Source organism: Erithacus rubecula, assembly GCF_903797595.1.
Source record: "Erithacus rubecula genome assembly, chromosome: 3".
In the NCBI taxonomy this organism is placed as follows: domain Eukaryota; kingdom Metazoa; phylum Chordata; class Aves; order Passeriformes; family Muscicapidae; genus Erithacus; species Erithacus rubecula.
In genome coordinates this window covers 8,937,321-8,951,601 of record NC_136689.1, presented here as the reverse complement: position 1 = coordinate 8,951,601, position 14,281 = coordinate 8,937,321, and the positions used below count along the sequence as shown (strand labels likewise).

The following is a 14,281-nucleotide window of genomic DNA, read 5'->3' as shown; positions in this document are numbered from 1 at the left end:
TGCCTCCTACCTGGTAACTCTCAGTAGCAAAGAATATCCAGGAGAGGATAGGGAATGAGCACAGAGGAATCTGTAATATGAAAATAAAGTTTACAAAGAAAAATACAGCAAAGACAAAAAAACTTAAGCAGAAAAAAAATTGACATTTGGACCCTAATTCCCTGCTCAGATACCTCAATTCCATCAAAATCAACAAGTGTTGAGGCTAAGCTAGTGAGAGCTGGTGTGTCTGGCTGCAGTATAACAAAGGCTTCTGTCTACTCTTCATGGAGAAGTACCTATATAAAGTCCCAACAGCATCCAGGCTTCAGATTTTTTTCCTTCATAAATGAATTTCCTGAAGTGCAGTTTCTCCTTGCTGTTTAAGGAGTGCAACGGATGAACTTCTAGAATCTGAGAGGTTTAGTTTTCTAATGATATTTTTCTTTTTTTCCAGACAGAGAGAAATAATCTTTTGTGTACTTTTTAGGAAGGAAACAGAAGATGAATTCTGGTGCTACTCAGTGTGCACAGTATTTGTCATATTTCAGAATCATCTCTAATTTTCTTGGCTTCCTCCCCAAATTGCTGTAATCATTAGGCTTTTTCTTAACTACATCTCTGATGTGTGTCATTATTGTGGCTGCCTGTCAACAACTACCCTAAGGAAAAAAACATCTCACTGGTCTCACAGAGTAGGCAGAGCTGCTTCACAGACACAACAGCAGGATGTATTCTAGGACAGCTGGCTCTACTGCCAGCCTCAGAAACATCAGGGTGAGTCAGGAGTAATTAGAGCTCAATTACTGGTCAGAATCAAGACCATTCACTCTCAGTTCTTTCAAATAGGTGTAATTTCACAAAAGTAAGTAGAAGCAGATCATTTTACTCTGTGATAAATTTAAACATCTATCTGAAATGAGTTTTTAATCAATACAGAATAGATTTATCAGCATAGCAAAGCATTGTCCTAATTCTGTTCCTTGTCATTGTGATATCCATGTAGGTGGTTACAAACACCACAGCCCAACAGGACTTGAACAAAGCCACAAGATGCTGCACATGGATTATTTGTCAAGGGATAATTTGTATTGATAGGGGCAGCTGAGTTCTTGGTAGCTTTTAAAAAATATCAAGAAGATGAACAATTTTATGATTCTTTATTTTTTGGGGCTTTTTTTTCTGTGGAAAGGGAAAAGTTTTGGGCATCTTAGTAAGAACTGTTAACTTTGATGTGCTACCAAGATCCTTGTGTGACCTATTTCTCATAACTCTGTCCCATCCTAGAGGATGCTGCAGCTTCATTCGCAATTCAAATTCCCAGGGTAAATTGCAGAGATAAATCTTGATGTCACAATCCACTGAATCTTACCTAATATTGTTATTTTTCCCTCAAGAACTCCAAGAGACTATGACTTTCTTCATTGAATTTCATTATGTTTCTCCAGTACATGAATAATTAATGTGGATTACTCTGGACTGTTTAAACTCTTTATTAAAGGAATTACCAAGTGTATATAATAGTGTCTCTTCCATTAGATGAACACAGGTGATTTCAACACTCTAAATTAACATTACAATGTGATTCAGAAATGCATGATAAAGGCATGAAGCTGTTTTTCCAAACAGCAATTTTTACTGTTTTCTACATCTATCAGACCTCCATATGGATATAGAGAAATAGATAGATTTAGACCAGTGTTTGGGTCCTGCCTTCCTTTGTGGAGCCCTTCAGGAGTGTAACTCCCACACCCATGGGTGCTGTTGTCCAGATTAGAATTACTTCCCTGCAATAAATGACTCTGAACTATTTCCTTGCGCTTCAGACTTCTCAGTGACGTGTTTTTTTCCTTCAAAGTTGCTTTCACCCAGTCCACATGGTAATTTACCCAGCTCAAATTAACTGAGAAGTAGAGATGAAGCAAAAAGGAGAGGGATTTGAAAAAAAGTCTGAAGAAGTAAAGCAGAGGGGACCCTATGTGACAGGCACTTGGTCATACTGCAGCTCTTGGTACAGGCATCATTGGTTGAAAGATGCTGTACTGATTTCTAAGTAAAACAGAACAGAAAAGCCAAAATTAGCAGAGAGGTCCTCTGCAAAAAAATGGTTTCTGCCTTTGAAGTCTGTTTAGGATATTGTTGGGAGAGGAACATTACCCCTAAATATTGGGTAATTGCATCGTTTTAGAGGCAATATAAGTGGATAAGAATTGCTGTAAATTCCAGTTATGTTTTTTTAAGCACCAAGGAGATAGTCATTAAGAATGACTGCCAAATAATGAAAAGAAAATTTTGGCACTTGTTAGAGGGAAATGATAAACATGTCTCTTTTCCTTCCTTTGATTATGGAAATAATGGGAGTTTTCCCAAAACAGGAGACAAAACTTTAAAGAACCATTTAAAAAAATCCCCCTCTGTCACTGAATCAGGCTCTTGAAGACTGAGTTGTTTCAGAGAATAGGATATAAGTTTCTTAACCCTGTAAGTGTTTTGGATATTTTATCTGAAGGAATTATCTTCCAAAGCACATAACCACCAGACAGAGTTCCTGTTTCCTCTAGCTAATGGTTCATTACTTCTTTGACCTCGCTTGTCTTAACCCTCACTGTGGAAGACATCTAGAATTGTGTTATAATTAGGATTTAGAATTCACTCCTGTACTGCAATTTTGTAAAACAAGTATGCTGGAATAGACTGGCAGTTAGGGATGGGTAAAATGAGGTTGACAGATATAATGATGCCAGCAGTTCTTTCACAGAATAAATATCACAGAGACCTCTGCAGTGCCATGCTTGCTGCCTTGTGTGCAATGATACTGAGGAAGGTATTGCTGGAAATGTCCTACTCTGCTCTATGTAAGCTTCAATGTTATATCTTTTGGCTATGGACAACCCCAGAAGGTTTTGCTGCCAACAGATTTTGTGGACAAGGATATTGTACAGGCAATGGCAAGTAAAAAAATCAGGCTGCTTGTTGATGTATTTAAACAGTGAAGTGGAATTTAGACTCAGTGGTGCTCAGCCTTTGAAATCTCTGCCAGGCACAAAAGAAAGTTTTGCTTTGCAACTGCTTTGCAGCTGGGATTTCAGTGGGCATTGAGTGATTTCAGTTCCTCCCCAGTATGGAATGTAATTTTAGCAGTTGGTGACCAGAAGGTTTGAATCACAGTTACTGAAGGCCTGCTTTGACCTTTATGACATTTGTCTACAGTTTTTAAATACTCCAATTAACAGTTTGTAATTTTGAAGGAACAGATCCTACATGTTATATTGTAAAGATGTTATTTTTTCCTAATATGAGACATCTAAATGGCAAAAATCTTCTTTTGGGTTACTTAAGTAAATCACATTTGACCCCTTCTGCCACAATTAAAGGTAAAAGATTTCAGTCATGATCCTTAGAGGTAGTATTTGCAATGTTTTAAAATTATCTTCTATATATTCTTCAATAATGGATTCTTCTCCTGTTTTTAAAATGTAAATAGAGACCATGTTAGTGTATTAGTATAACTAATAATTAGTGGAGCTACTTGTTTGGTAGATTATATTTGTGCCCCCCATTTTCCTTTGAGTGAATGGTGATCTTGCTAAAGAAACAAGATTATACAATGAATAGTGAGAGAACTGTAATTTTTCAGAGGAGATAATGCAAGTTCTTTCAATGTTTACTGTGAAAAAATGACAAAATGGCACATCAAATGGTGCATGAGCCACTTTCTGAGCTCTGGGCAAATGCAAATGCTGTTCTAAAGCTTTCTTAGTGATGGACTTTCAGCATCTCCTCCCTTCATGACCTGTTATTACTGCTCACATTTTCAATTATTCTTAGTAGTGACCTTTTCTCAGTGCTGCCCAGAAGAGAAGCCCTACATCATTGCAATCATGCCATTAGTAATCAGATAAGCTAATAGTATTCTCACCACAAAGCAATTCTTTTCTTTAGTGATGAACATGCTCAGAATACTTACATACAAAGGAAAAGATCTGGTTTTCCCCTAAATGCAGAAAAGACAAAGTACAGATTTACATAGTGAAAAATAATATACACCACAGCATTTCTGTACTATGGTGCCTATTTCATGCACCAATCCATACATGTTGAAGGGCAAGTGATACAGAAGGTAACTGAAGTATTGCTGTGTAATGTCATTGAGGCTTCAGGGGCAAATCTTGGCTGTAAGTTTAGTGCTGAAATTTTTCCTAAATGAATTAAAAAAAATCTTTATTCTGTGATGAATTATTCTGGCTAGAGTCATGTTTCAGTATACAAATCAGTGTGTATGAAAAAATGATTGAAAGAAGAGGTAAATCTGAGATGAGGAAGTGTTAGAACCATATGGTAACACTTATGGGAAATCTTTCCTTTACTTTTGAAACTTTTCATGTAAAAGTTTGCACAGTCCTGCAGTTAACCACTGCAGGGATTTATTTTGTCATTTTCATAACTGTTAATTTGGATTAGAGTAAAGCCTGGATTCTTCACCAGGGATAAGTACTCCATTGTATGAGGCTTTGTACATGCACATAATTAAAAAAGCAAGGAAAAACCCTTCTCTCAAGAGTTCGTAGTATTACAAAAACATCAGGCACTTATTACATTCAAAAACATAAAAGGTGGAAGTAAAAAAAGAAGATAAAAGCTCAATAGATTTTATGCTGTCATATGTTTTTCTCACCTTCCCTCTTGGGAGAAAGATCCCCTTTAGTATTATGTGCCACTTTAATATTATTCTTGACCACATTGATTTACTGTTCTTTCATCACTTAACTATCATCCAAGCAGTTGTTGATCAACCACTACAGGTTCTGAGGGCTTGATACAATACATTTTTCAGTGTAGAACATTCTGGATATCCTGAGAATCTGAGGAGACAAACCAGAATGTAACTGAGCCTACTGCTGCTCTGAACTGAGGTAGCAAGACAGAGCAAATCCTGCCCTTGTTTTACCTCCTCTCTCTTTAGCTGTCTCCCAGTCACACACGTGTTTGGGAGGGGCAGGAAGGGGCAGCTGCATTCTGGTGGTGGGACAATGTTTTCTTGGAGAGTAGGAGTTAAGAAAACCACTTCTGTTGAAGAGAATGGAGGAGTTTGGAATAGAAAAATGAGCAAGGGAGAAATGGGATAAGAATGAAAATTCAAAAGGTAGGGCCAGGGAATATCCAGGGTTGTTATCAAAGTGAATGCCACAATAAAACTAAAGCAAGGAAGGCAGTTGTTCAGTTGATTTTTCCCAGGCAATTGATGAGTTTGAGTAATGAGGATGTATTTACATTGTATATGCACATACCTATGTAACCCCAGGGTTTGGGAAACTGGGATGAACTTTGCTTAAAGCCTGTGATCAGTTTAAAGTACATTTCCCCCAGGCATCCTTGAAATTTTGGGTAACTCGAAACTTGTTAAGCATACATGTATGCAGGACAGATGAGGATGTGTTGAATGGATCACAGCTTTAGCAGACTGAGCAAATTTATCTCTCACCTCTATTAGTGAGCAGAACATTTCTCTCTCAAACAGATTACTTCTCCCATCAGTTTTCTGCAAGAAACCTTGTGTGATTTTTCTTTCCAATGAGTTCAGATTATCATTCATTATTGTTGTTTTTTTCAGTTAAAGCTACCAGCTGTGTGAGTTGAGCACTTCTAAAATATGATTACTAGACTGTATTTATTAATCCTACTATAGGAAAATAAACATGTCACTCACTATTTAGACTCTTCCATAGCTGGGGCTAAAGACCCAAGGAGACATTAACCTGCCCAGGTGTTTCCTTTATTCTTACCTTCACCAGCAGTGATGAGCTCACTCTTCAAGGTCTCCTGACCTTATCTTGCAGGCAAATGTGAAATAAACAGGTAAATGTTTCATTCTGGACTATTAAAAGGTTAAAGATTGTTGGCATATTTTAATTGAGGAAACACATACTGGCTAAAATGTGATGAGAGAGGTTGTTAAGGCCTGCAAATGTGAGGAGATATTAAGTGCTTCCATTAAAATTGTAGTGAGAGTGAAAGGAAAAGATAGGGAACCCTTAACAACACAAACTATTTATAAGGTTTATATTTTACCAGTTTCAGGAAAAATATAGCTGTTCTAGCCTGTTGTTTGGTTTTTTATTTTGATGGTTATAGGAAAAATTTTGACAAACAGGGTCTATGACCTACTTTTTAATTTAGAAAAATGCTTACAGGATTTATGGCATTCTTGGGAGAGATGTTTAGTTCAGGATCATCATGAGTTGGTTAACAGGGGGAAAGGACAGAGAAATAAACATAATATAATCTATTTGAATCATCAGTCAATGTCAATTTCTGAAAAAAATATTTTCCTGATGAGTGAATTTTTACAGTTTTTTTTCTGGATGAAGTTCAAGAGATTTCATCTGCTGCCTTGACTGTCTCAGCCTTCAGAGGCTCCTCTTGTAAGCCAAAACAAACAATATGTTCCAGTGCAATTTAAACTTTCCTATTATTTTTCTTTAGGAAAAGCAGAACTGCTGTATGATAGAGAGAAGGAAATAGTTTTATTACTGTTGCATGAGAAGAATAAGTTGAAAAAAGAAATAGAAGCTATACTTGCAGCAGTTATTTTGTGATTATGTTTTGCTATCTGAGGAACAGCACTGGAGTTATAAAGGGGGGAGGAAAGGGAGGCAGGAGAATTTGCAAGGACCTATGAAATCTTTTCTTGTGGCCATTTAATAATGCACCATGTAAATGTACTGTAGTATACATTATATACAATATATTGCACTGTTTTGTCACTGCTGAAATGTGGAGACCATGAAAGTGTTAGTAAAGAGTTGAATTTCAATGCAAGTTACCTAAGAAAACTCTAAACTCTACATTTAGCAAGGCATGGTAGACTGGATAATTATATGGAGTCTTTGTTATTTCAGGGCTGCTGTGTGAAATGAGATTAGGGCTTTAGGTTTGGTGTTTCAAAGTATTGTATCAACAGTTTATGTGTACTGGGACATTATTTGTGGTAGGGAGATTTTTTTTGATAGAAAATGCAATGCAATTTTGTTCCTATAAGGCAGGAACTGAATGAAATATATTTTGGAGATGAGACCACTTCACTCTTCAGAGTTGACTTATTACCACCATTACTAATAGCAGGTAGATGATATTTAAAATGAAATATGATGCTTCTTAATGTTCCAGTAAATAGCAGGAGATAAATTAGTAGCTAAATTAGCATATTGACTGGTTGGGTGAAATGTGTGTAACAATCAACTCTAGCAATAAATAACTTTAAACAAAATATTTTTCAAGGCATTTTGGAGGTCCTTGTTTATCCTTGAGTAATCCTACATGGATATAATTTACTATGTCTTGACTTTAATAGATTTCTCACCAAGACATGGGTTTGCAAGTCTAATTGCATCAGATTCCTTGCTGCAGTAAGCATCAAATAAACAACAGTTATTAAAAGAGAAACTAAAATATGTAATGGCAGTTTTCTTTTATGCTTTTCATAGAAAATATATTAGTCAATAAAGCAAAACCAGAGTTCTGTATGGAGGTAGCTTGGTTGTTGATTTCTTTGTACCTAAGCAGGTTCATTTTGTATATGCATTTTTCTGCCTCTGAGAATATCAGTATATTATTACAGGATGCCCTACCTCTGGCAGGTGGCTACAGACAGCAGGTGGTTGTAATTCCAGCTCCCAGGTGCTTCAGAATCAGTAGAGTCTAGGTGAACCAGTCACTGTTTTAACCTGCCACTCCACTAGAAATATTCCTGGCTGAAACATCTCATCTGACACCTTTTGAATCCACAGCACTGCAGGATGGAAAATAACTACAAAATTGCCTGTCTTCTCTTCATTGCAGGACAGGTTCAGCAGCATTTTACTGCATACAGATATTTCAGGCTTCTGGGTTTAATTCTTTTGTAGTCTCTCAGGAAAAAAAAGAGACACTGATTTTTTTCCTAGCCATAAAACCTTTTTTTAGAAGACTTAGCTTTGGATTTTTGGAAACAGGAACACTGAAGTATTTCCATGTCTAGTTTATATTGTTGCCTGAAGTCTTTATTATTTTTAATTTTTTTTTTTTTGTCTGCAAGAATGCCTTTCTAAAGTGATCATTGTTATTCTTTTAGTTAGACTCTTGTGCTGTGAACTCTGTGTGGATGTGTTTTGGTCACTGCCTGTCATAATTCTTGTCTGATGTTCTTTATGAGTCAGTGTACACTTCAGGCATCCTCCTGCTTGGCTGGCTCAGTAGCAGGGATGCAGTCAGGTACTTTCAGTGAGTTTCCAGACACTGTTTCAGGTCAATTGGTTCTTACAGCAGACTTGTCTGGAGCAAAATCATCCACCTCTGAAGAATATGTTACAAACCATTGCTTGTGTACTGTGTAGGCACATGCCATTCTGCCACACTCTGTGTGAAGAAGCTTTCCTGGTCTGAAACTTTCCTTTCAAAAGGCACCAAATGTATATCCACAGGTTACTGGGGCAGGGGTAAAAATATGAGAGAACTCTATTGGTGTGAATATTGTAAATCTGCAGAAGATGTGTGAATATTGTAAATCTGTGTAAGGTTATGTGTGTGTGGTCTTTCAGGCAGGTGTGGGATGGATGTGGAGAATCTGCTGATTCTCCAACATATCTTGCATTCAGGTGGCTGGGCTTGCCTAGCTCAGACCTAGCATGTGCTACTAAATCCTGTTGAGAGACACAATGTATTAGTTCAGGCTTAATGGTGTGCTGATACAGTTATCTGCTGGAAAGCTTTGCAGAAATTCCTAAGTCATTCTATCTCACCAAAACTTTTCTTTTAGCAGAATTAGGGGCCAGGTAATTCATGGTCAGAAGGTTTTGAGTCTTTCAGTCCTTTTTTTAAGGACATCTTACATAATTCATTGGTCTCCTTGGTGAATAGAGGTGCTGTACTCTGTGCTTTCATGGAGACAGGCATGGCTGGGGAGAGGTCTGCTCGTTTGTTTGGATCTGGTGTAGTTCCTGCCTGTTTTCTTGATATAAAATGTGGAAAAGTTCAATATTGTTTATTATCTATACCTCTGTGTGTAGTTTATAAACAAGATATTTCCCAGGAAAGTTAAAAATCTTAATTGTGAAAATGTGTTATTAAGGGCTTTGTTTGTGCCCAACATACAGCTTAATTCCTCAGATTTTCTCCAATCTTAGCTCTTTAGTTTTGTCAGAAAATAAAGAAACTACTGGTTGGTTAACAAAGTGCCCTTAAGAGTAGCAGGATCTGTCACAGTGCTTTTGAACCTGATCCTTGAACCTGTGCCCCAGTGTGGAGTCACCAGAGCAGAGGCACATCTTCCCCACTTCCCTGCTGCCTTCCCAAATATCAGCAAGGACTCATTTTGGCTGAAGGTAAAAGCAATAATCACTATTGTCTCAATACCTGGTTGGGTGACACCAAGGGAACAGAACAGTTTGGTGACAGTGGAACAGAATACTTTATCCATAAAGATGTGTTCAAGTGAAAGAGCTGGGATTGCCAGCCTGGATGAAGTTTCTGGGGTGAGGAGTGCAGCAGGGGCTCATCAAGCAGCAAGTTTGGGAACAAATTTTCTATTTTAAATGGAAAAAAATCCAAGGTTATTTTTCATGGACCTATTCTGATTTGTCAGCTGTCTGTGAGGTATCAGGGTGTTGGTAGGGATGGCTTAATTTGGAAACCTTTCTCCAAAGAGTTAGCACTCCTGAAGTCTTAGGTATGGTCAGTGGTTGCAGTTATTAAATCCAAGCTTAATCTGAGCAATTTATAGGCTGATTTATAGGCTTGTCTCACTGCAGTAGCATTATTGTCAGGACACATATTGCAGCATGACTGTGCTGTGGTACAATAATGCACTCAAAATTAGGAGAACATAAAGCCCCTCAAATTGCTAAATGAGAGAGAGACATGCATGGAAAAACTGAACCTTCAGTAGAGGAATGAGAGGAAGAAAAACATCAAAGGTTGTTCTGGACAGAGCCAGTTAGTAAGATGTGCTGTCTAATCAGATCTTTTTCTGGATTTTCCCTACTGCCCAGTTTGAACTCCCAAGGCCAACCAAATGTCTGATTCTTGCAGAGCATTTAACAGGTCTTCAATATGCACTAATTATCCACAGTTTGAAACCTGCATTAATTTTTACCTTTCTTTTGTGTTTTTAGGCTGCCTGTTTGAGGATGACCTTTGCAAATCTTTTGAAGTCTGTGTAAATGGTAAGTCTTCCATGTTTTATTTGCTGATTGGTCTGTCCTCCACTCTGTAATTGCTTTATGTTTGATTCAATAAACCAAATACATATGTGAGTGAGAAGGAGGAGAAAAGGAAAGCTACAGGTATGACTACTCTGGTCAGCAGTTAGGAAAAATTTAATAGATTTAAAAATAAATAAATAAACATTCTCTCAACTCTGAGCAAAATAATTTCCTTTGATTTGAAATAGATTTTAATTTAATTAAACATGCTGAAATATGCTAACAATTAATTTGTCTTGATATGGTTGAAAATAACTGTTTTGTTACCTTCAGTTTGTTCTTCATTTTAGAGGATGATGTTGAGTAATTATCCATCTCCTCTTCTTCAAAAGATTGTTTTCTATATAATAACAAAGAAGGTCTCAAAGGAACACTGCAATTTTTGATTATACTGCTTCCTTTTTCTGTGATTTTACTTGAATTATGCAGAAACAGCTTTCTTCTGCTGTCCTGCATAATTTATTTTCAGTAAGTCAAAAAAGTCAACACAACATATGAATGAAATAATGGAATAGTAGGAAAGATGTGTTCTAATAGTAGTTGAAGATTGCAAATGTCCTATATGAAATAATTTAATTCCCAATGAAGGACATAGGATGTTTTGAGAGAGATCTTTGAAACAATAAAATATAAAATATCTGTATGTGTGATGAAAGGAGGAAGGGAGTAGTTTTACTAGTGTCTTTTGACATGGATATATATATATAGCAATATGTAGATCTGTAATAAGGGGAGATTAACTTTTTAATTAAATATTTTATATGAAGTTTTTGTTTGTGACTTCATATTGAAAAGAATTTTTGTTTTCCATCAAACACAGAAACAATAATATGAGTCTATTAATAAATGTAGATATTAATAAGGTTTATCTAATGAACATTTAAGATGAAATGAGATTAAATTTCCAGTGCTGCTTATGCAAATTTGTAAAAATTCTGTATTGACAATTCCCATAATTGACACCAGGAAGGGCACTGACAGATTTCTACAGGGTGAATTTTGCTGACTATCAATATTTTCCAGTGCCTAGTCTAGAGTCTTCCTCAGTACAAGCAGATTTAATCATAGGCAACTGTTATATGTGGCAAACAATGCATAATGGGGAATTTATGCAACAGATGATAGTAATTTCTATACTTTAAGGGGTCTCTCTATTGAAGACATTGCTGTTCCTATAAATGTAACTTCCTAACTTGCTCTATCCATTTTCTTAAATGAAGATGCAGTTTGTGAAATGTCCATGTGACACTCACTGGCATGCAAAATTAAATTATGGAAGTTGTATCTTTGAATCTGAGTGAACCTTTTTTGTAGATCTACTGATATTTTGGCATAACTAATGTAAAGAAATGTCAGTAATGAATAAGACAGTTGATCAATAATATCTCCTAATGTCTGGTTTTAAAAAAATACTTGCAGGGATTCTATCAATGTGTTTAACTGCACAATATTTCTTATTTTTTTGTCCCACTGGACAAATGCTGTCCTTGATACAAGTGAAGATAAACCATTCTAGAGAAAATAAACAGGAGTATTGGAAGATCATACATTGAAGTACTAAGAAACTACCAGAATTTACTTTTTTTATATGTACCAAAAAGGAAGTGGGCCTTTTGCTTCTGAGCAATTCTTCACATTTTTCCTGTCCAAACTGCTGCTGATTCACCCATATCTCTGAAATTTTTCAGAAATTCTTACTTATTAAAATGTGAGCATTTTGCTGGGTTGAGAGCTCAGAAACTGGAGTTTGTGGAGGTCACTGTGCCCAGAAGCAGAGCTTACTTTGTGTGTTTCAAGGTCATGAAAAGGTTTGCCTCCTTTCTTGTCACACAAGTGGGTATTTCTGAAGTGGGGTGTGAAGGTGGGTAAGAAACAGCAGCTGCTTTCAATAGCATCTTTGATGCAGCTGTGATCTGCAGATCTGCTTCTGACTCCTGCAGGAAGGCTGATAATTTTGATCTTTTTCTCTGCCTCCAGCAGAGGTAACTGAACTGACCATGTTTTCAGAAATAAAACTAGGTTTGCCTACTGAAGACATAAGTCATAGTATTTGCTCTCTCACATCTGTCATCAACTGCAGATTTCAAGTGCATTTCATGCATCAAACTTGTAAAAGCATAACCAAAATGCCAATAACTGAGCTATTTCATAGCTTAAAAAAAAACCCCTACTCTTCTTCCCTTCTCATTTCTTCTGGAGAGAGATTTTGACTGAAAGATTTAGATACATTTTCCTTTCCATGAAGAAAAAATTGGTGTTAAAAGAATGAGTTTTGTATTGTTAAAAGCAATGTAATAGAGCTGTAAGATCTGAGATAAGCACAATAACTGTTTATATCAGAGATAAGCACTGCTTACATCTGTTTAGGTCACATGCCATTTTTGCAGGGCAAAGGACCTGCTGTAATAATGATTGTTGACTTTTCTGCCACTTTCCCTTATCGTATAAAGGTCTCTCTTGGCTTCGGTGATGGGTTTGTGCTTATGTTTGTTTAATAGCTCCAGCAGCATTCATGCAATATTAATTTATTTCCACAAACCTTTCATCAGTTTTCTGAGCTGCACTGACTCATCAAGTGGTTAAAAAGGAACATATTGTTTCATGTTAATTTTAATGGCATAAGGATAAAAGGCAAAAAGACTGAGTTAGTTTTCCTGGACTCTTCTTTGCAAAGCCAGAACTCTGAGAGGTAAAGTGACTTAGATGTCATTTTTTTTTATCTTCTGGTATATCACTGCTTCTTTCTAAGAGTTGGAGGAACTAACATTTTCACCCATCTAAAATGCTTGAAGCTTGAAAGCCTGCAGCTAAAAAGACTTGGGGAAGGTGAATATGCCTGTGAGCTGCAGACTCTGATTGAAAGTAACCTGGAATACTATAAGGGAAATTCTTGTCCTCCAATAAATGCTAAGAAGCTGTTACAGATACAACAGGAAGCAAATAACATCTTAATTAAAGAAAATTTATAGGAGGAAAATAATAATAATGTGAGGAATAGTATTTGCAGTGATGGTAGGTATAGTGACAGCTGTGGGTAAAGAGGGATATGGTTTTCACATGTTCCCATACTTTCTGCTGTCTGGGTTAGAATTAAAGTGAAAGTTTGCCTGTGTGTGTAATCTTGCCTTAACAGTCTGCCTAGAATGTGTTTGTATGAAAAGGAAAGAAAAAATCATCCAGAAGGAATTTTTAGAGGATCTCGGAGACAGAAATCCTTTGCTTACCCTTGAACAGTCCTTGTATTTATATACTAAATTTAGTACAGCTGGATAAGCAGGAATATGTCATGTTTTGTTTTGCATTTTAAGTGATAGATAAAGCAGTTCATGTAAAGCATCAACTCGTTTATCTTCCTTGTTGGAAGGTTTAAACAAACTGGCTCCTGAAAACAGCAAAACAAAGACAAGTTCTTATTCTTTCTCATGAAATCATGCTATTGAATTCTAGCAGTGCCACTGGGAAAGACACCATGTGGTACAGATAAAAGTGTTCATTTCAAAATAACCATCCTTTATTGGCCTCTTTCCTCTCTTTATTAAACTGTTTGAACTGCTCATGTAGAAGCGTGGCATTCTTTCCTTTAGCTTTAATCTCCAGATATTTTGCTCCAGAAAGCAGCTTTGTGCTGCATTTTATGTGGGCATGGATACCATGATATCTTTGCTCCTATCAACAGATCCTTTATAAATCAGGGCAGTTTTATTTATGAAAGAGGCTGTGGCTGAAAGCCTCCTTCCTGCATGAAATCATAATGGGGTTCATGCAGACAAGATCAGATAGTAGAAAACAACTCTGTGAGGCCAACCAAGAAAAGTTAATTAAATGCAGCCGTTGGCGCAGAGTGCATCATTAAGTCAAGGCTGGCTGACAAACACCAACCTTCTCCTCGGAAGACACGGTCTGGTGTCTGCAGCAGTGTTTGAGGAAGCTGTGCTTCTGAAAGGCTGGGCAAACAGCACTGCACAGCTGAATCAATATTGCTTTATGTATGCAAGCTGCACTTGTTAGGAGAGACTTAGGTTAGCATGGTGTGTCAGAGGCACCCAGGCATTGCAGTACAAAGT

The 14,281-nt window shown here is 36.8% G+C and overlaps 1 protein-coding gene across 1 annotated transcript in view; it reads left to right on the top strand.

The window, feature by feature from the left end:
- PTPRN2 (protein tyrosine phosphatase receptor type N2) overlaps positions 1–14,281 on the top strand; it is a 628,212-nt gene that overhangs the window by 54,206 nt on the left and 559,725 nt on the right. Inside the window, exon 2 of the mRNA XM_079300304.1 lies at positions 10,128–10,178. Within this exon, the coding sequence (XP_079156430.1) occupies positions 10,128–10,178 (51 nt within the window). The remainder of the gene's footprint in view (positions 1–10,127; positions 10,179–14,281) is intronic.